The sequence below is a fragment of the Rhinopithecus bieti genome, unplaced genomic scaffold (genome assembly GCF_001698545.2).
Source record: "Rhinopithecus bieti isolate Rb0 unplaced genomic scaffold, ASM169854v2 scaffold_5191, whole genome shotgun sequence".
Lineage (NCBI taxonomy): Eukaryota > Metazoa > Chordata > Mammalia > Primates > Cercopithecidae > Rhinopithecus > Rhinopithecus bieti.
The window spans coordinates 1,480,883-1,501,316 of NW_016804727.1; the positions used below are offsets into that span (position 1 = coordinate 1,480,883).

The 20,434-nt window shown below is 36.9% G+C and overlaps 1 protein-coding gene across 14 annotated transcripts in view; it reads left to right on the forward strand.

Annotated features, from left to right (window-relative positions):
• The window catches only part of KRIT1 (KRIT1 ankyrin repeat containing), a 46,518-nt gene that overhangs the window by 16,622 nt on the left and 9,462 nt on the right, over positions 1–20,434 (forward strand). For all 14 annotated transcript variants that reach the window (XM_017870327.1, XM_017870329.1, XM_017870318.1 and 11 more), the window contains 7 exons: positions 2,409–2,565; positions 3,274–3,381; positions 6,168–6,324; positions 7,078–7,229; positions 14,322–14,488; positions 15,115–15,202; positions 15,991–16,197. In XM_017870327.1, coding sequence (XP_017725816.1) covers positions 2,409–2,565; positions 3,274–3,381; positions 6,168–6,324; positions 7,078–7,229; positions 14,322–14,488; positions 15,115–15,202; positions 15,991–16,197 — 1,036 coding nt within the window. The remainder of the gene's footprint in view (positions 1–2,408; positions 2,566–3,273; positions 3,382–6,167; positions 6,325–7,077; positions 7,230–14,321; positions 14,489–15,114; positions 15,203–15,990; positions 16,198–20,434) is intronic.

Here is a 20,434-nt window from a genome sequence, read left to right on the forward strand (position 1 = left end):
CATTACTGTGTATATACCCAGAAGAATATAAATCATTTTGCCATAAAGACACATGTACACACATGCAACGTTCATTCCAGCACTATTCTCAATAGCAAAGACATACAATCAACCTAAATGCCCATGATAACAGAGTGGTTAAAGAAAATGTGGTACATATATATATATATATATATATAAAATAGAATACTATGCAAACAGAAAAAAGAACAAGATCATGTCTTTGCAAGACCATGGATGGAGCTGGAGGCCATTATTTTTAGCAAACTGACACAGGAACAGAAAATACCGCGTGTTCCTACTTATACGTCGGAGCTAAATGATGAGAACTCATGAGCATAAAGAAGGGAACAGCAGACACTGGGGCCTCCTTGAGGGTGGAAGCCGGGAGGAGGGAGAGGAGCTGAAAAAATAACTATTGGGTACTAGACTTAGTACCTGGGTGGTGGAATAATCTGTATGACACACCCCCATGACACGAGTTTACCTGTATAACAAACCTGCACATGTACCCCAGAGTCTAAAATAAAAGTTAAAAAAAAAAAAAGAATAGCAAAACCTGAGCAAAACAAATCACCTGAATAAAGTGTGGGATGAAAGTATCTTATTTGGAATATAGAAAAGGCATAGTATTTGTGAAGGGGAAGAAAGGAAAAACAGATGGAAAATCAGTTCTAAAGATGGGCTGTTTTCCCCTCAGATGTTCCATATCTAAAACTAAAACCAAGTTTCCATTCCTCCTCCCACCTCACCCTCTTATTTCCACACGATAAATTAGTTTCTACCCTTGCTTCAGATTGCAGCTTTACGTAAGTCTTTGGCTATAACCAAGAGGTTGACTCACTCACTGTGTGCGTATGCTTTGTACTCTTCTGAGACCTTTGCTTACTCCTTTACTGTCTACCTAAAATATTTTACCTCTCTTCATCTCTTCAGTTCTTTCCTATTTAAAAATCCAGTTCAGGCCGGGTGTTATGGCCCATGCCTGTAATCCCAGCACTTTGGGAGGCTGAGGCAGGTGGATTGTTTGAGCCCAGGAGTTAGAGGCCAGGCTGGGCAACATGGCGAAACCCTGTCTTCCCACCCCACCCACCGAGACAGAGTCTTGCTCTATCAGCCAGGCTGGAGTGCAGTGGCGCAGTCTCAGTTCACTGCAACCTCCACCTCCTGGGTTCAAGTGATTCTGCCTCAGCCTCCCAAGTAGCTGGGATTACAGGCATCTGCTACCACACCCGGCTAATTTTTGTCTTTTTAGTAGAGGCAGGGTTTCACTATGTTGGCCAGGTTGGTCTCAAACTCCTGGCCTTGTGATCCGCCCACCTCAGCCTCCCAAAATGTTGAGATCACAGGCGTGAGCCATCACATCCGGCCAAAACCCCATCTTTACTAAAAACACAAAAATTAGCTGAGCATGGTGGCGCGTGCCTGTAATCCCAGCTACTTGGGAGGCTGAGACACAAGAACCTCTTGAACCCAGGTGGCAGACATTACAGTGAGCTGAGATTGCACCACTGTACTCCAGCCTGGGCACAGAGTGAGATTCAGCCTCAAAAATAGTAAGATTTAGTTCAATTTGTTCTTCTATCAGAGCACTTTACAGGACCATCTAGACTGAATCATATCTCGTTTTCTGGGATTATATCTCTGGAGCTGGGATTACAGGCATGCGCCACAATGCCTGCCTGATTTTTGTATTTTTGGTAGAGACAGGGTTTCACCATGTTGGTCAGGCTGGTCTCGAACTCCTGACCTTGTGATCCGCCTGCCTCTGCCTCCCAAAGTGCTAGGATTACAGGTGTGAGCCACTGCGCCCAGCCTCTGATATTTTTTAAAGCATTGACTAACAATACCATACTTAAATTTTACAGCATTATGTAACTTATCCCATGTTTATGTTTTGCCTCAAATTACACTGTAAACCATTCATGGTAGAGACCACATATTTTATATATCTTTGTCTCTCTCACATTGTCTAATATAGCAACTATATATAGAATTACGTCTTTGGGCCTATTTTGTAGACAGCCAGGCCTAAGTGAAAAGCATTCTTACTAAGTTTTCTTACTAAGTTACTTTCTGTTTCTGAAACTATATTTGGCTTAAAATTGTATCTAACTTTTGTACTTCACATGGGGTGTTTCTCTGTCATCTGCTCTATCTTGTATTTGAGGTTATATTTTCTTCCAGTTTATCAGAAATAGAAACAGTTTAATTAAATCAGAATAATTAATAAGAAACCCCTAATTATTGAAAACATTATGTCAGCATCTTAATAATCCTTTGCTGTCTGTCCTAGAAAATTCTTAGATTTTTTTGAGATATCATTTAAAATTTGGATTTTTAAAAACATTTCAGATGACTTTTTTAGGTAAGTTTTTTTGTTGTTTTTTGTTTGTTTTTTCATACAGGTATGGAAAAGTTGAGGCCACTCGCATATTGTTAGAGAAAGGAAAGTGCAATCCGAACCTTTTAAATGGACAACTTAGTTCTCCTCTTCATTTTGCTGCTGGAGGAGGACATGCTGAAATAGTACAGATTCTCCTAAACCATCCAGAAATTGATAGAGTAAGTTATTTTCCAGGTTTTTAAAAGTAATATTCAAGCAGTGAATAACAAGTAATGACACTAAAATGTTCAACTGTATGCTTGAGAGTTCATCTGAAAAATAAAAATAAGTTCCATTACTTTATAGAATAAGTAACAGAATATATGAGTTGTGCTTTATAGAATAAGTAATGGAATATATGAGTTGTGCTTTTGAACGTACTTTTTTTTTTAGTTTTTTAAGATTTTTTAAATCTAAAATTTATGCCTAAATTTTACATTAACCATTTTAGGCATTAAGTACATTTACATTATTGTACAACCATCACCACAGTCTGTCTTCAGAATGTATGTAGAATTTAACCTCTTTTCATTTTGTATTGTATTTCTCCAAAAACATCTTGAAAAAGGAAAAAGATTTTCCAGAATTTCATAAAGGAAATTCATAAAAAGTATGTCATAAAGAGGAAAATAGTATTAACAAAACCCTTGTTATGTCTTTATCAGAACTTTTAAAAAACAGTAATCACATTGATTAGTGCTTTGAGTCTTTTATCTTGGCAACTCTTGTTTATTCTAAACATAATACATACTAAGTGTGGTTAATATTTACTTAGTACTTGACAAGAGTCTCTTTTTTTATGAAACTTTGATTAATTGGATGACATTTTCCCTTAGAATACCATAATATGTAATGCCTTTTTGTCCCCTCCCCACCCACATTTCTAGCATATAACAGACCAGCAAGGAAGATCTCCGTTAAATATTTGTGAAGAAAACAAACAAAATAACTGGGAAGAAGCTGCTAAATTGTTGAAGGAAGCCATTAACAAGCCTGTAAGAATTATCTTCATAGTTAGAACCAAGCATAGTATTTAAATTAATAAGATTTAAATTTGAGGATCTGTGGCAAGAGTGGAAAGACAAACGATTAGATGGCTTTACTGCTATAAAACCTCACTGTAGTCCGGGCATGGTGGCTCACGCCTGTAATCCCAGCACTTTGGGAGGCTGAGGCAGGTGGATCACAAGGTCAAGAGATTAAGACCATCCTGGCCAACATGGTGAAACCCCATCTCTATGAAAAATAAAAAAATCAGCTGGGCATGGTGGCATGCGCCTGTAGTCCCAGGTACTCAGAAGGCTGAGACAGGAGAATTGCTTGAACCCAGGAGGCGGAGGTTGCAGTGAGCCGAGATTGTGCCACTGCATTCCAGCCTGGGCAACAAAGCAAGACTCCGTCTCAAACAAACAAACAAATAAACTTCATTGTAGACTGGATAGGTATCTCATTTGTTATTATCCCTAACATTTGGACATTTATTCTTGCATAACAAACTAAGACTTGCAAAAAATAAGTAAATAAAGCTTTCAGAACTCTTAAATTTTTCATATAATTTCGACGCTTGATGTGTTGATTACGCTTTTTTTTGTTTTTTTTTTTTTGAGATGGAGTCACCCAGGCTGGAATGCAATGGCATGATTTTGGCTCCCTGCAGCCTCTACTTCCCGGGTTCAAGCAGTTCTCCTCCTCAGCCTCCCAAGTAGCTGGGACTACAGGCACCTGCCACTACGCCTGGCTAATTTTTTGTAATTATAGTAGACATGGGGTTTCACTATGTTAGCCAGGATGGTCTCGATCACCTGACCTCGTGATCCGCCTGCCTCGGCCTCCCAAAGTGCTGGGATTACAGGCGTGAGCCACCGCGCCTGGCCTGATTACACATAATTTTAATCTATTCATTGACATATATCCCTCTACTTAGGCCTTTTAAGCAACATTTTGTATTTTTAAATGAAAGCATTGCATATCATTCATTCATTTAGTCTCAGCAAGTTAGTTTATATATAACAGACTCATTTTCCTCCTCATAAAAGTAAAATAGGTGTTTCCAAGCTTTTTTATTCTGCTAACTCAACCTGGCCTTTTCATCTAATTACAACTGGAAATAAACTCATAAATCGAATGCACATATAGCTATTAAAATAATAATTGTATTTAGAGGCATAAAGCTTAATTTGTAATTGTAGTGACATTAAAATACAGAAGGTTAACAATGAGAAGAAACTCAATTATGCCTAAGAGTTATAATGATTATAAAATCATTAATTTAATTGTTTTATTTTATGAGACAGAGTCTCACTATGTTGCCCAGGCTGGAGTACAGTGGCTGTTCACAGACAATCATGATGCACTGCAGCCTCAACCTTCTAGGCTTGGGCAGTCCTCCCATCTTGGCCTCTTGAGTAGCTGGGACTGCAGACATGTGCCACCACTCCTGGCTATCATTAGTTTAAAAACTGTTTGAAATAAAAAGATTTATACCAACAAATAAAGGATAAAGGGTTTATACTAACAGATATAACCCTTTACCTAAGCCTCTCCGGGCATTAACCAACAACTATACAGTAAGTATTTGTTGAGTATCTCTGCGGATTTAACATGACAAAATGCTGAAAATTATCAGGAATATATGATCTCTGCCTTTAATGTTACACGCATGCCGCACACTTACGCATTTTGTCAAAACACTTACTCCAGGAGCATAAGACAGTCAAGGAAATAGACAAGCAGTACAGGTACCCTTATGTTATACTTCATTGCAATTTATTTTCTAACTATGTAGTTTTAACTCATTTTTATCCCTGATATAGTCTTTATAATTGTGAATGAATAAGGTAGGAGGGTTGAAGTTCTTTTATCCAAAGTGCACTGTCCTGGAAGTTATTTGGGGACATCAGTTACTTCCTATAACAATAAAAATCCATTGAGAAAGCTACTACTCTGTGCAGTTTTCTAAACTGGGGGAAGGAAACTGGCTCAAAGTTCATTGATAACTTTTACCTGCAAAGTGTTCCGTCACAAATTCCTCTTAGGACAAGTTATTGGTGGTACACATTTCTGTTGTATTATTTGTGACCCACTAGACTCATGAAGTACTCAGCTAACACTAGATACAGTAACCAAGTTTGTGTTTCTCGTATGATATTTACATTGTACATTAAAGGTGCTAAAACATCCTGTCAAAAGAATTTGACTTTGAGTATTTTTTTAAGTCATTCTCCTTAGTTTCCCAACTTATTTCTGGAACATCCAGAAGAAAATATTTTAGAAAATACAACTAATGGAAGTAAAATGGTTTGTTTTTTGTTTTTTGAGATGGAGTCTCGCTCTGTTGCCCAGGCTGGAGTGCAGTGACATGATCTCGGCTCACTGCAAGCTCTGCCTTCTGGGGTTCACACCATTCTCCCGCCTCAGCCTTCTGAGTAGCTGGGACTACCGGCACCTACCACCATGCCCAGCTAATTTTTTTGTGTGTGTATGTGTGTGTTTTTAGTAGAGACGGGGTTTCACTGTATTAGCCAAGATGGTCTCGATCTCCTGACCTCATGATCCGCCCGCCTCAGCCTCCCGAAGTGCTAGGATTACAGGCGTGAGCCACCGTGCCTAGCCAGTAAAATGTTTTTAAAATATCACCAACAGATTCTCACTTGTAACAGTGTTTCTGATATTTTTCATGTTAGAAATCTATAATAAAGCACATGAAGTTGAAGGAAAGTATCTTGTTAGATTGTGATGTATAATTTTTTAAGCTGGTTACATAAGTTATCATTTCTTGTAGTATGAAAAAGTTCGAATATACAGAATGGATGGGTCATATCGTTCTGTTGAATTGAAGCATGGAAATAATACCACAGTGCAGCAGATAATGGAAGGAATGCGTCTCTCTCAAGAAACTCAGCAATATTTCACTATATGGATTTGTTCAGAAAACCTCAGTAAGAAAGTTTTTATTATGTTTTAGTAAACCTCGTTATTCCCTTTTGGGAGTGGGTTGGTAAAAAATATAACTTCTTTTTATTCTTGACTCTTAAATTTTGAATAATACAATGTTCTTCTCTTTTATATAAATATAGAGGTAAGTCCCTGCCCACCCCCTTCCTGCTTCATTCAAAGCATTTTTTAATAATTAAAAAAGAAAACTTTTCTTCTGTGGCAATAGCATTTGATTTGAATGCCATTAAATGTTGTGCTCATGCAACTTGCCTTTATTCTTTGTGCTCATTTTGAAATAATACAAATGTTCTTTTCTCTTACATGAGTTTTCTATTTAAAAATCAACCTTTTATTTAAAATCAACCTAATGACACTATATATTTGTTCTTCAAAGTATTACACTTACATACAGAATTTAATTGATGGATATGATTGGATATTTAATGGCTTAGTTGTATCTTTTTAATTAGGAATTCTACTTATGTCATAATTAAATAGGCTATAATGGAATTAAGGATTTCATATACATTTGATAAATTTTATGTAAGAATTATTTTTAATAATTCTTATGTTCTTGATAATAAGCAGTTAACCACAAATTGGGTAGTAATATTGATTAAAATGTTAATTTTAGATTTAAATTTAATTTGTGAGTATTCAGTACAGAAGTGCAGATAGTTTATTACAGAGTTTCTATGCATTGATATAGTTGAGTTTTTTACGTTATCATTTATAAAAGGAAAGATGTTTTTCAGGCCTTCAACTCAAACCGTATCATAAACCCTTGCAACATGTTCGTGACTGGCCAGAAATACTTGCTGAATTGACTAATCTGGATCCTCAAAGGGAAACATCTCAGCTTTTTCTAAGAAGAGATGTGAGACTTCCTTTGGAGGTTGAAAAACAGGTTTGCTTGGAAATCTTATTTACAGTTATTTAAATGCACAAAATCTATTGCATTTCTATTGTAAGTACTAGAGGCAGAAATTGTGCTTACATCCTTATATCGATCCTTACATCCTTATATCGATCCTTACATCCCTGTAATAATTGGTGGAATTTCGGTTGGTCTACTTACAAAGCCCTTGGTTGGGATTTTTCATTTCCACTCCCATTGTCTTAAGAATACAAAAGAATTAGGGAGGCTATCCTAAAGAAAATTAGCAATCAGATGTGGAGCCAAATTATACTGGAAAAAAATTGTTTAAGACTAGTTAGGAAGTACACTGTCAAGGATAAACTTAATAAAGGGCTAATCAGTTGTATACATTTTGAAGGAAGAAAGAGAAACACTGGTGTGGGAGACAACAGAAAAAACATCCTGGTATACTGCAAAGGGAACAATGTAAAAGTCATTCTTAACAGTCCATAAGTGGCTCTTTCTTTTTTTCTTTTTCTTTTTCTTTTTTTTTGAGACTGAGTCTTGCTCTGTCTCCCAGGCTGGAGTGGCACAATCTCAGCTCACTACAATCTCCACCTCCCAGATTTAAGCAGTTCTCGTGCCTCAACCTCCCCCAAGTAGTTGGGATTATAGACGTGGGCCACCACACCCAGCTAACTTTTTTTGTATTTTTAGCAGAGACAGGGTTTCGCCGTGTTGGCCAGGCTAGTCTTGAACCCTTGGCTTCAAGTGATCTGCCAACTTTGGCCTCCCGAAGTGCTGGGATTACAAGCGTGAGCCACTGTGCCTAGGCTAAGTAGTTCGTCTTAACTCAAACAGGGAACTCTGTACATAGTGAAAAATGAGAATAGTATTTACATTTGATAAAAAGAAGTCTGTCCAGACAAGTATATTTCTATTTGAACTACTGTGGATTTTAGAGAGGAAGAAGTGACATAATGCCATAAGAAGGATGAATGGGCCAGGCACAGTGACTCATGCCGGTAATCCCAGCACTTTGGGAGGCCAAGGAGGGTGGATCACGAGGTCGGGAATTCAAGACCTGCCTGGCCAAGATGGTGAAACCCCGTCTCTGCTAAAAATACAAAAATTAGCCAGGCGTGGTGGCGGTCGCCTGTAATCTCAGCTACTTGGGAGGCCGAGGCAGAGAATTGCTTGAACCTGGGAGGCGGAGGTTGCAGTGAGCCGAGATCGTGCTACTGCACTCCAGCCTGGATGACCTGGATGACAGAATGAGACTCCATCTTAAAAAAAAAAAAAAAAAAAAAAAGGATGAATGGACAAGGGAGAGATTATAACAGCTTAAATTAGGCATGATAATCTAAATATGGTGAAATTGTTTCATGGTCTTACAGTGTTAGTGAAGATAAAAATAGAATACATTTCTTAATTCTTTATTCTCAGGGAATATTAAACAAACACAGTTAAACCAATTTTAGCACAAGAAAATTTCAACAGCCATGTCCAAACTTGTTTAACATTTTATACATAACTATGTATATTGCTCTTTTTATATTATCAAGCCAAAGATAGAGTTGATCCTTTCAGCCAGATACACTAGGAGTCACATAAAATTGCTATGAAATTTACCAAAACTAAGGGCTTCATTATTTGTTAAAATGTGTTAGAATCACATTAATAGAATGAAAGGGAGGGAAGAAAACACGAGATCCAGAAAGGCATATGACAAAATCCAACACCCTTTCATGATTTAAAAAACTCTCAGAAAACTAGGAATTCAAGCGAACTTTTCAGCATGATAAAGGGTGTTCATGAAAAACCCACAGCTAACATCATATTCAATGGTAAAAGACTGAAAACTGTCCTCCTAAGATAAGGTACAAAATTAAGATACCCACTTTCACCAATAATCAAGACCTTAGTTTTTGGCAAATGACGTATACATAGGAATTCCCAAAGAATCCACAAGAACGCTAGAGCTAATAAATTAATTCAACGAAGTTTCAAGGTATAAGCTCAACACACAAAATCTGTTGTCTATACACCAGCAAAGAATAATACAAGAAAGAGATTAAGAAGTCCATTAAAATAGCATCTAAGAATATAATACCCAGGAATAAGTTAACAGAAGAAGTTCAAGACTTGTACACTGAAAACTAAAACATTGCTGAAAAATAAAACCTAATATCTGGAAAGACATCTCTGTGTTCAATGATAGGAATAGTTAGTGTCATTAAGATGTCACTACTAGCAAAGTGCTCTACAGATTTAATGCAATCCCTAACAATATTCCAATAGCCTTTTTTGTTAAAGTGGAACGGACAGTACTCAAATCCACATTAATTGCAAGTGGCCTCAAATAGCCAAAGCAATCTTGAATAAAGCAGAATCAAGTTGAGAGACTGACATTACTCAATTTCAAAGCACAGCACAAAGCTAAGTAATCAAAAGCATTGTGGTACTCTAGCATAAGGATAAACATACAGACCATTGGAACAGAATTGAGTTTTCAGAAATAAACCCATACATGTACAGCCAGTAGATTTTTGAGAAGGCTGCCAGGCTCATCTAATGGAGAAAGAATAGTCTCTTCAACAGATGGTGCTGGTATAACTGTAGGTTCACATTGCAAAAGTAGGAAATTGGACCCCAACCTCATGCCATATAAAAAGTTAAAATGGCTGGGTGTGGTAGCTCACAACTGTAACCCCAGCACTTTGGGAGGCCGAGGCGGGTGGATCACTTGAGGACAGGAGTTCTAGACCAGCCTGGCCAACATGGCAAAACCCCATCTCTACTAAAAATACAAAAAATTAGCCAGCCGTGGTAGTACACCTTTGTAGTCACAGCTACTCAGGAGGTTGAGGCACGAGAATTGCATGAACCTGGGAGGTGGAGGTTGCAGTGAGCCAAGATTGCGCCACTGTACTCCAGTGACAAAGTGAGACTCCATCTCAAATACAATAATAATAAATTAAAATGCATCAGTGACCTAAATATAAGTGCTAAAACCATAAAACTCAGAAGAAAACATAGGGATAAATCTTCATGACCTTGGGATTAGGCAGTGGAGTCAGATATGACAACAGAAGCATGAACAACAAAATAAATATTGGGTAAGTTAAACTTTATCAAAATCAGAAACTTTTGTGCTTTAAAGGACATTATTAAGAAAGTGAAAAGCAACAGAATGGGAGAAAATATTAGGAAATCATAGATAAGGGTTTACTATCCAGAATATACAAAGAACTCCTACAACTCAACAATAAAAAGGCCAACAACCCGATTAAAAATGGTCAGGGTTTGGTGCAGTAGCTCACTCCTGTAATCCCAGCACTTTGGGAGGCTGAGATGGGAGGATCATGGGAGCCCAGGAATTTGAGACCTGCCTGGGCAACATAGTGAGACTTCATCTCTATAAAAAACTTAAAAAATTAGCCAGGCATGATGTCACACACCTGTAGTACCAGCTACTCAGGAGACAGAGGTGGGAGGGTCGCTTGAGTCTGGGAGGGAGAGGTTACAATGAGCCAATGTCACATGACTGCACACCAGCCTGGTAATAGAGCAAGATTGTCTCAAAAAAAAAAAAAAGTAGGCCAAGTGTGCTGATTCACTTCTGTAATCTCAGTGCTTTGGAAGGATGAGGTGGGAGTCTCACTTGAGGCCAGGAATTTGAGACCAGCCTGGCTGCATAGTGAGACCCTGTCTCTACAAAAAAGTTTCTTTTTTTGTTTGTTTTAAGTAGCCTGGCATGGTGGCACACACCTGTAGTCCTAGCTACTCGAGAGTGAGACGGGAGGATCACTTGAACCCAGGAGTTCAGTGTTACAGTTATTTATGATCAACCACTGCACTCTAGGCTGGATGAAAGAGCAAGACCCTGTCTGTAAATAAAATAGGTCGAAGGACTTGAATATATAAATAGCCAACAAGCACAGGAAAAGATGTTCAGCATCATTAGTTATTAGGGAAATGCAAATTAAAACCTCAATGAGAAACCACACCCACTAGGGTGACTATAAAAAACAAAACAGAAAGTAATGAGTTGGTAAAAATGTAGAGAAATTGGAACCCTGGTACATTGCAGGTGGGAATGTAAAATTGTGCAGCCACTGTGGAAAACAGTAGTTCTTCAAAAATCTAAAACTGGAATTACCATATGATCCAGCAATTCCACTCCTAGATATATGCCTGAAATAATTGAAAACAAGGATTCAAACATACTTTTATGTCACTGCAGCATTATTCATAATAACCAAAAAGGTAGAGGCACCCTAAGTGTCCATTAACAGATGAGTGGACAAACAAAATGTGGTCTATACGTACAAATAGAGTAATTAAGGAATGAAGTTGTGATACATGTGACAACATGAGTGAACCTTGAAAACATTATACTAAATAAGCCAGACACAAAATAACAAATATTTAATTCTACTTTAGTAATCTAGAATAGGCAAAGGCATAAAGGGGAAAAATAGATTGGAGGTTATCAGAGGTGCTGGGCTGGGGGAGGGGTGGGAAGTTCTTACCAGTTAACAGACTTTCTCTTTGGGGTGATATAAACTACATGGAACTAGATAGTAGTGATGGTAGCACAACGTTGTGAATATAATTAATGCCATTGAATCTCACACTTAAAAATGGTTCAAATGACAAATGTTATATCTGTTTTACCCTATAACTTAAAAAAAGTATGATATCTATAAAATCTGCACATAATCTAAGTTTACTCAGTCTGCCTTCTCGTCCCAAGTAATATTTTAATAGTTCACTGGTAGAGAAAAGGAGCAGTAATGATAATACTTGGATGATAAATTGCATAATTTTAAAATAAAGGAGACTCAAGTAAAAAGGAAGCAAGGTTTAGTAAGTTCTTATGGTAAACCAGAATGTCATGATAATCTGGTAAAGCAGTTGTGTTCTTTCACTTATTATATAATTAAGAAATTCCTGTTTGTACCATCTGAAAAACAGAATTCCACTTATTGTTTAGCATCATCCTTTTAGGATGAAAACATCCTGATTTCATTAGAAATTTAAAAATGGAGACTAAAACTCTTTGAACATGGTATTGGGAATTGTAACTGTTATTATCTACTCATATTCTTCAAATATACGATGTCAGTTTTTATTAGAAAACATGCTTTCATTCAATCTTTTTCCATTTTATTTTGAGAAATTTGAAAAGCCAAAGGCATATTAGAAAGTAATACAGTTTACACCATTTACCATTCATTAGATCACTAGTTGTTAACAATTGGCTTTACTATATTTACTTTCTTTGTGAATCATTTTAAAGTGAGTTGCAGGTGTCATTCCTACATATTTTGGCATGCATCTTCTAAGAATAAGGACATCTCTACCTTATTTACAATAACATTTCCAACCTAATAAAATTAATAATTCCATAATTACATAATATCTGATTCAAATTCAGATTTTTCCCAGTTGTTTCAAAATACTTTTATACCTCCCCGCCCCAGGATCTAGTCAAGGCTCATGCTTTATATTTGGATGTCTCTTTAGTCTCTTTTAATCTAAAACAGTCCCCTTCATTTTTTTCCCATGAAATGTTTTTTTACTATTGCATACAGTATTTTCAGATAGAAAAATAGTATTATTTCAGGTAATGTTGTAAAAATAATTTTTTTTTTTTTTTTTTTTTTCAGACAGAGTCTCTCTCTGTCACCCAGGCTGGAGTGCAGTGGCGCAATTTCGGCTCACTGCAAGCACTGCCTCCCAGGTTCACACCATTCTCCTGCCTCAGCCTCCCCAGTAGCTGGGACTACAGGTGCCCGCCACCACGCCTGGCTAATTTTTTGTATTTTAGTAGAGACGGGGTTTCACCGTGTTAGCCAGGATGGTCTCGATCTCCTGGCCTCATGATCCACCCGCCTCGGCCTCCCAAAGTGCTAGAATTGCAGGCATGAGCCACTGCACCTGGCTGCAAAAATCATTTTTATTCAAGCTTGGGATCATTGTGAATTGTATTTGGAAATACTTTAAGTATTTATTCAGAAACTTTATAACTGGTGACTGTGTACAAGTAGGAATGTATTCTGTAGGCCAGGATTTCTCAATCTTTATTAATCTTATTGGATAAACTTTAAAGTTTTTAAAATTAAAAAAAAAAAAAAAAAGATTTAGGCCAGGCGCAGTGGCTAGCACCTGTAATCCCAACACTTTGGGAGGCTAGGGTGAGAGTACTGCTTGAGCCCAGCCTAGGCAACATGGCAAGACCTTCTGTCTTCAAAAAATTTAAAAATTAGCCAGGTGTGGTGGTGCACACCTCTTGTCCCAGCTACTTGGGAGGCTGAGGCAGGTAGATAGCTTGAGCCTAGGAGGTCGAGTCTGCAGTAGGCCATGTTCATGCCACTGTACTCTAGCCTGTCTGGCAGAGCAAGACCCTATCTCAAAAAAACAAAACAAACATTTACTCTTCTTGAATATTATTAATATTTGAAAGTACATAGTCTTTTTAGTCAAAATTTAAAATGTCTTACAACAGACTTTTTAAAAATGCATTTGTCCTTTGGAAATTAAGATACTTCCTTTTATCTTCTTTGAAGTCCACTACTGTATCTTCTTTGAAGTCCACTACTGGCACAGTTAATAGAAAATGTTTCAGTAATACAAAATTTAGGTAAAATTTTGCTAAAATTATCCATATTTATAAACTGATGATAATATTTCTTAGACAACCAGGTTAGCAAACTATAGCTTATAGCCATATTTTGCCAGTTTTTGTATACCTCACAAGCTAATTTTTTTAATGTTTTTTGATTGTTAAAAAAATCAAAAGAACAGTATTTCCTATCATGCGAAATTGTTTGAAATTCGTATTTCAGTATTCCTACATAAAGTTTTATTAGAACACTGCCGTACCCATTTGTTGATGTATCACCTGTGGCTTTCTTTGTGCTACAGTGCCAGAGTTGATTAGTTGCAACAGCAATTATATAGCTTACAAAGCTTAAAATACTACTTTCTGGGCCTTAACAAAAAAATGTTTGCCAACCTTTGCTTAACAGCTCATTTATATACAAATGTGTAGTTTTGTTTTGCCATATTAAATTGTTCATTTGTAAAGAGAAATTGTAGCCTAATAACTAAATTACACTTTTTTCTCTTAAGATTGAAGACCCGCTAGCTATTCTTATTCTCTTTGATGAAGCCAGATATAATTTATTGAAGGGCTTTTATACAGCTCCTGATGCTAAGCTGATAACATTGGCGAGTCTGCTTTTGCAAATAGTCTATGGAAATTATGAGAGTAAAAAACACAAGCAAGGTTTCCTAAAGTAAGTATTTAATATTATGCATGGTTTTGTGCTATGGTCAAGATTCTGTTTAACGAAGAAAGTTTAAAAATGTTGTTAGAAAATATTTATACGTTACATTGGTTTGGAATTAAATAATATAAGATGTAGAATGAGAAAAGAAAACATTACAGTAAAGCATTCTTAAAGTTACATTCTCCAAATGTACTTTTCTTATATTTGACTATAGTTGATACACTTTATATTTTATCTTTTTTTATGCTTAAATAAGTTCACTAAAACCTGACTTGAATAAGTAGTAAAAAATTTTATAAGACAGATGTACTTAAGAATCCCACCATAAAAACTGGTTTTATGTTCAGTCTTTGAGAGAAAACACTGAGGTTTTAAGCATATCTGAATTTGGTTATTGTGGTTTTCAATTTTCAAAAATAGTTTCTGGTTATTGAAAGAAGAAACATTTATCTAAATTGATAATATGAGATTTGTGGCTTTTGCTTAACATTTTAGAGTTCTCTGATATTTTACAGCAAAGTATTTTTCAGCTTAAAAATTACGTTACTGAAAGCCATTTGTAACAGAATGATTACTATTCTTTAGCTACTAAAGATGATTTATTTAAAGGATGTTGGCATGTGTGCTTACAGTGAAGAAAATCTAAAATCCATCGTACCTGTTACCAAACTGAAAAGTAAGGCACCTCACTGGACAAATCGCATACTTCATGAATACAAGGTAAGCTGTTTAATAGAAATGAAGATGCTTTATAGCCTAGTTGAAACTTTGTTAGTGTTATTAATTTTAAACATAGGTAGATTAAATTTATAGTCCTGAAATTAAAAATGTATCTTCTAGTTCACAATGCTTGAAATTGAAAGTAGCAAGGTATTTTTATTTTTAGTAATATATAATCTTTTACTGAATACCTTCTGCATGCCGAATACTGTGGTAAGGACTAAAGATAAAAATTTGAAATAATACACTATCCATGCCTGTGAAGCAATTAAAACCCAATAGCATAGACAATATTTTAGACCTTGATTTTTTTTTTTTTTTTTTTAGAAAGAGTCTCGCCCTGTCGCCCAGGCTGGAGTGCAGTGGCCCGATCTCACCTCACTGCAAGCTCCGCCTCCCGGGTTTACGCCATTCTCCTGCCTCAGCCTCCCGAGTAGCTGGGACTACAGGCGCCCACCACCTCGCCCAGCTAGTCTTTTTTTTGGTATTTTTTTAGTAGAGGCGGGGTTTCACCGCATTAGCCAGGATGGTCTCAATCTCCTGACCTCATGATCCGCCCGTCTCGGCCTCCCAAAGTGCTGGGATTACAGGCTTGCGCCACCGTGCCTGGCGATTTTTTTTTAATATTAACATCGCAAGAGAAAAAGTACTCCTAATATAATGTGCCGTAATTTTATTCTTTAGGGGCAGTCTTGATTTTAGAAACTGCTTAGTTGATCTATTTGGATTATCAGTGGTACATTTTCCTTTCATATCTCTTATTTTTAATTTACTTTGTTTGTTTTTAGAATCTTAGTACAAGTGAAGGTGTCAGTAAAGAAATGCATCACCTTCAGCGCATGTTCTTACAGAATTGCTGGGAAATTCCTACTTATGGAGCAGCATTTTTCACAGGACAGATATTTACAAAGGCAAGCCCCAGCAATCATAAAGTCATCCCTGTGTATGTAGGAGTGAATATAAAAGGACTTCATCTCCTCAACATGGAAACTAAGGTAGATTTTCAGCTTTTTTTTCACAAATCATGTCATATAATACCTAAAACAACAGTACTAACCTACATGAAGAATTTAGAAATGGCATATATACAAGACTGTTCATTGCAACTCATTCGTTACATAAGATGAAGGGGGACACTAAATCACTGTCAGTAAGGGGTTAATAATATATTACATTTCTGCTTTGGAATACCCTTCAGCCATAAAAGGAATAAAGAATATTTTGTGTAGAATAATCTGCAAGATATATTTAGTGAAAAAGCAAGGTGCTGAACAATATGTAATATGCTGCCTATTCTTGGTATTAAAATGGGAGGAAATGAGGCTGATCTTTACATAAATACATATTGCTTGTGTATGCATAAAATATTTCTTGAAGCCTTTAGAGAAGGGAACCAGATAACTAGGAATAAAAGTAAGGAGGGAAACTTTTCATTACATACCTATCTAGTTCAGGCCACTATAACAAAGCCCGATAGACTGATTGGCTTATGAACAACAGAAGTTTATTTCTCACAGTTCTGGAAACTGGAAATCTGAGACCAGTGCGCTAGTGGGGTTGGATTCTAGTGAGAGGGTTTTTCTGGGTTGGAGACTGCTGACATCTCCTTGTAGCCTCATATGGCAGAAAGAATGAGGGAGTTGTCTTGGGGTCCCTTTTATAAAGGCATGAATCCCATTCATGAGGGCCCTGCTCTCGTAAATTATTACATAATTACTTCTTAAAGGCTCTACCTCCCAATACCATCACACTAGGGGTTAGGATTTCAACATACCAAGTTTGGGAGGCAGGGCACAAACATTCAGTCCATAACAAGGCCATTTTGCAACTTAAAAGTTTTAACTCTGTGATTATGTTGCCTGTTTAAAACATTTGTTAGGTTAATTGGAAAAGACATGAAAAAAATATTATATGTGACACAAGGGCTTCACTTTGAAACATTAGAATTAGTACAAGAAGCTTTTGGGGAGCAGGATGAAGTATGGAAGGGATTGAATATCCACTGGAATACTTCAGAGCTTCTTTATTGTTTTTTGTTTTTTACATTTAAAAATTTTTTGATTTATATATTTATTTTTTGAGACAGGGTCTCACTCTCTTCCCCAGGCTGGGGTTCAGTGGTACAGTCATAGCTCACTGCAGCTTTGAACTCATGGACTCAAGCAGTCCTCCTACCTCAGCCTCCTGAGTAGCTGAGACTACAGGCACATAACACCATGCCTGGCTTTTTTTTTTTTTTTCCCAGAGACAGGATCTTGTTATGTTGCCCAGTTTGGTCTCAAACTCCTGGCCTCAAGTGATCTTCTTGCCTCAGCTTCCCAAAGTGCTGGGATTACAAGCATGAACCACTGGGCCCCACTCATTTTTTAAATTGATACATAGTAGTTGTACATATTTATGAGGTACATTTCACATTTTGATACATGCATACAATAAATAATGATCAAATTAGGGTAATTAGGAAATTCATCACCCCAAATATTTATCATTTCTTTGTATTGGGAACATTTCAACTCATCTCTTGTAGCTATTTTGAAATATACAATAGATTATTAACTATAGTCACATTACTGTACTATGAAACACCGCAACTTATTCATTCTATCTAACTGTATGTTTGTGCCCATTAACTGACCCTGTCCCTATTCCTTCCTACGCTACCCTTCCCAGCTCTGATAATCGTCATTCTCCTCTCTACCTCCATGACATCAACGTCTCACATATATGAGAACATAGGATATTTGACTTTCTGTGCCTGTCTTATTTCACTTAACAAAATGACCCCCATTTCCATTCATGTTGTTGCAAATGACAGGTTTTCATTCTTTTTTATGGCTGAATAATATTTCATTGTGCACACATACCACATTTTCTTTATTCATTCATCTGCTGGTAGACACTTAGGTTGATTCCATATATTTGCTATTGTGAATAGTGCTACGGTCAACATGGGGTTGCAGGATCCCACTGATTTCCTTTCCTTTGGAAGAATACTCAGTAGTGAGATTGCTGGTTCATATGGTAGTTTTATTTTAGTTTTTGAGAAACCTCTACACTGTTTTCCGTAGTGGCTCTATACTAGTTTATATTCCCACTAACTCCATATAAAAGTTCCCTTCTCTCTGCATCGTCACCAGCGTTTGTTATGTTTTTGTCATTTTGATAATAGTCATTCTAACTGGGGTGGGATGAAATGTCATTATGGTTTTGACTTGAACTTCCCTGATGATTACTCATGGTGAGCATTTTTAAATATACTTCTTGGCTGTTTGTATGTCTTCTTTTGAGAAATGTTTATTCTAATCATTGCCCACTTTATAATGGGATATGTTCTTTTGCTGTTGAATTGTTTGATTTCCTTGTAAATTTTGGATATTAGTCCCTAGTCTAATGAACACTTTGAAAATATTTTCTTCCATTCACCACATTGTCTCTTCGTTCTGTTGATTGTTAACATTAGCTGTGCAGAAGCTTAATAGTTTAAATAGCCCCACTTGTCTGTTTTTGTTTTTGTTGCCTATGCTTTTGAAGTCTTTGCCTAGACCAATGTCCAAAAGCATTTGCCTTATGTTTTCTTCTACTAGTTTTATAGGTTCAGGTCTTACATTTAGGTTTTTTATCCATATTGACTTGATTTCTGCATGTGGTGAGAGATGGAGTCTAGTTTTATTCTTGTGCGTGTGGATATCCAATTTTTCCAGCACCATTTACTGAATAGGGTGTTTTTTCCCCAATGTTTGTTCCTGGTACCTTTGTTGAAAATGAGTTGGCTGTAAATACATGGATTTATTTCTGGGTTCTCTGTTCCATTGGGATCTGTATTTACAATAATATCATGCTGTTTGGTTACTGTAGGTTTGTGTAGTTTATTTTTTGAAATTAGGTAGTATGATGCCTCCAGCTTTGTTCTCTTTTTCTCACTATTGGTTTGGCTATTCAGGATATTTTGTTATTCCAAATGAATTTTAGAATTTTGTTTTATTTCTGTAAAGCATGTCATTGGTATTTCAATAAAGATTGCATTGAATTACTTGATTGCTTTGGGTAATATTGCTGTTTTATTTTTTATTTATTTATTTTGAGACAGAGTCTTGCTTCATCGCCCAGGCTGGAGTGCAGTGGCATGATCTTGGCTCACTGCAACCTCCACCTCCTGGGTTCAAGCAATTTTCCTGCCTGAGCCTCCCAAGTAGCTAGGATTACAGGCTTGCACCACCACACCCAGCTAATTTTTTTTTTTTTTTTTTTTTGGTATTTTTAGTAGAGACAGGGTTTCACCATGTTGGCCAAGCTGGTCTTGAATTTCTGACCTCAGGTGATCCACCCACTTCAGCCTCCCGAAGTGCTGGGATTACAGGCATGAGCCACTGCGCCTGGTCTATACTGCTATTTTAACAATATTAACTCTTCCAATCCATGAGCATGGATATCTTTCCAATTTTTGGTGTCCTCTTGAATTTCTTTCATCAGTGTTTTGTAGTTTTAGTTACAGAGGTCTTCCACTTTTTTAGTTAGATTTATTCTCAGGTATTTAATTTTTTTTAGTAGCTATAGTAAATGAGAGTGCTTTCTTGATTTCTTTTTCAGCTGGTTCATTATTGGTGTATAGAAATGCTAGTCATTTCTGTATGTGAATTTTGTGTCCTGCAACTTTATTGAATTTGTTTTATCAGTTTTATTAGTTTTTTGGTAGAGTCTAGGTCTTTCTGTATATAAGATCATGTCATCTGCAGAGAGGGACAGTTTGACTTCCTGTTTACCAATTTATATGGCTTTTATTTCTTTCTCTTGCCTGATGCTCTGTCTAGGACTTCCAGTACTTCCAGTACTGTGTTGATTAAGAGTAGTTGAGGCCGAGGCGGGTAGATCACGAGATCAGGAGATCGAGACCATCCTGGCTAACATGGTGAAACCCCGTCTCTACTAAAAATACAAAAAAATTAGCTGGGCGTGGTGGCAGGCACCTGTAGTCCCAGCTACTTGGGAGGCTGAGGCAGGCGAATGGCGTGAACCTGGGAGGCGGAGCTTGCAGTGAGCCGAGATTGTGCCACTGCACTCCAGCCTGGGTGACAGAGCAAGGCTCTGAGTAGTTGAAAGTGGGGTATCCTTGTCTTATTCTAGTTCTTATAAGAAAGGCTTTCAGCTTTTCCCCTTTCAGTATGATATTAGCTGTGGGTTTGTCGTATATGACCTTTATTGATTGAAGTATGTTCCTTCTATGTGAATTTGCTG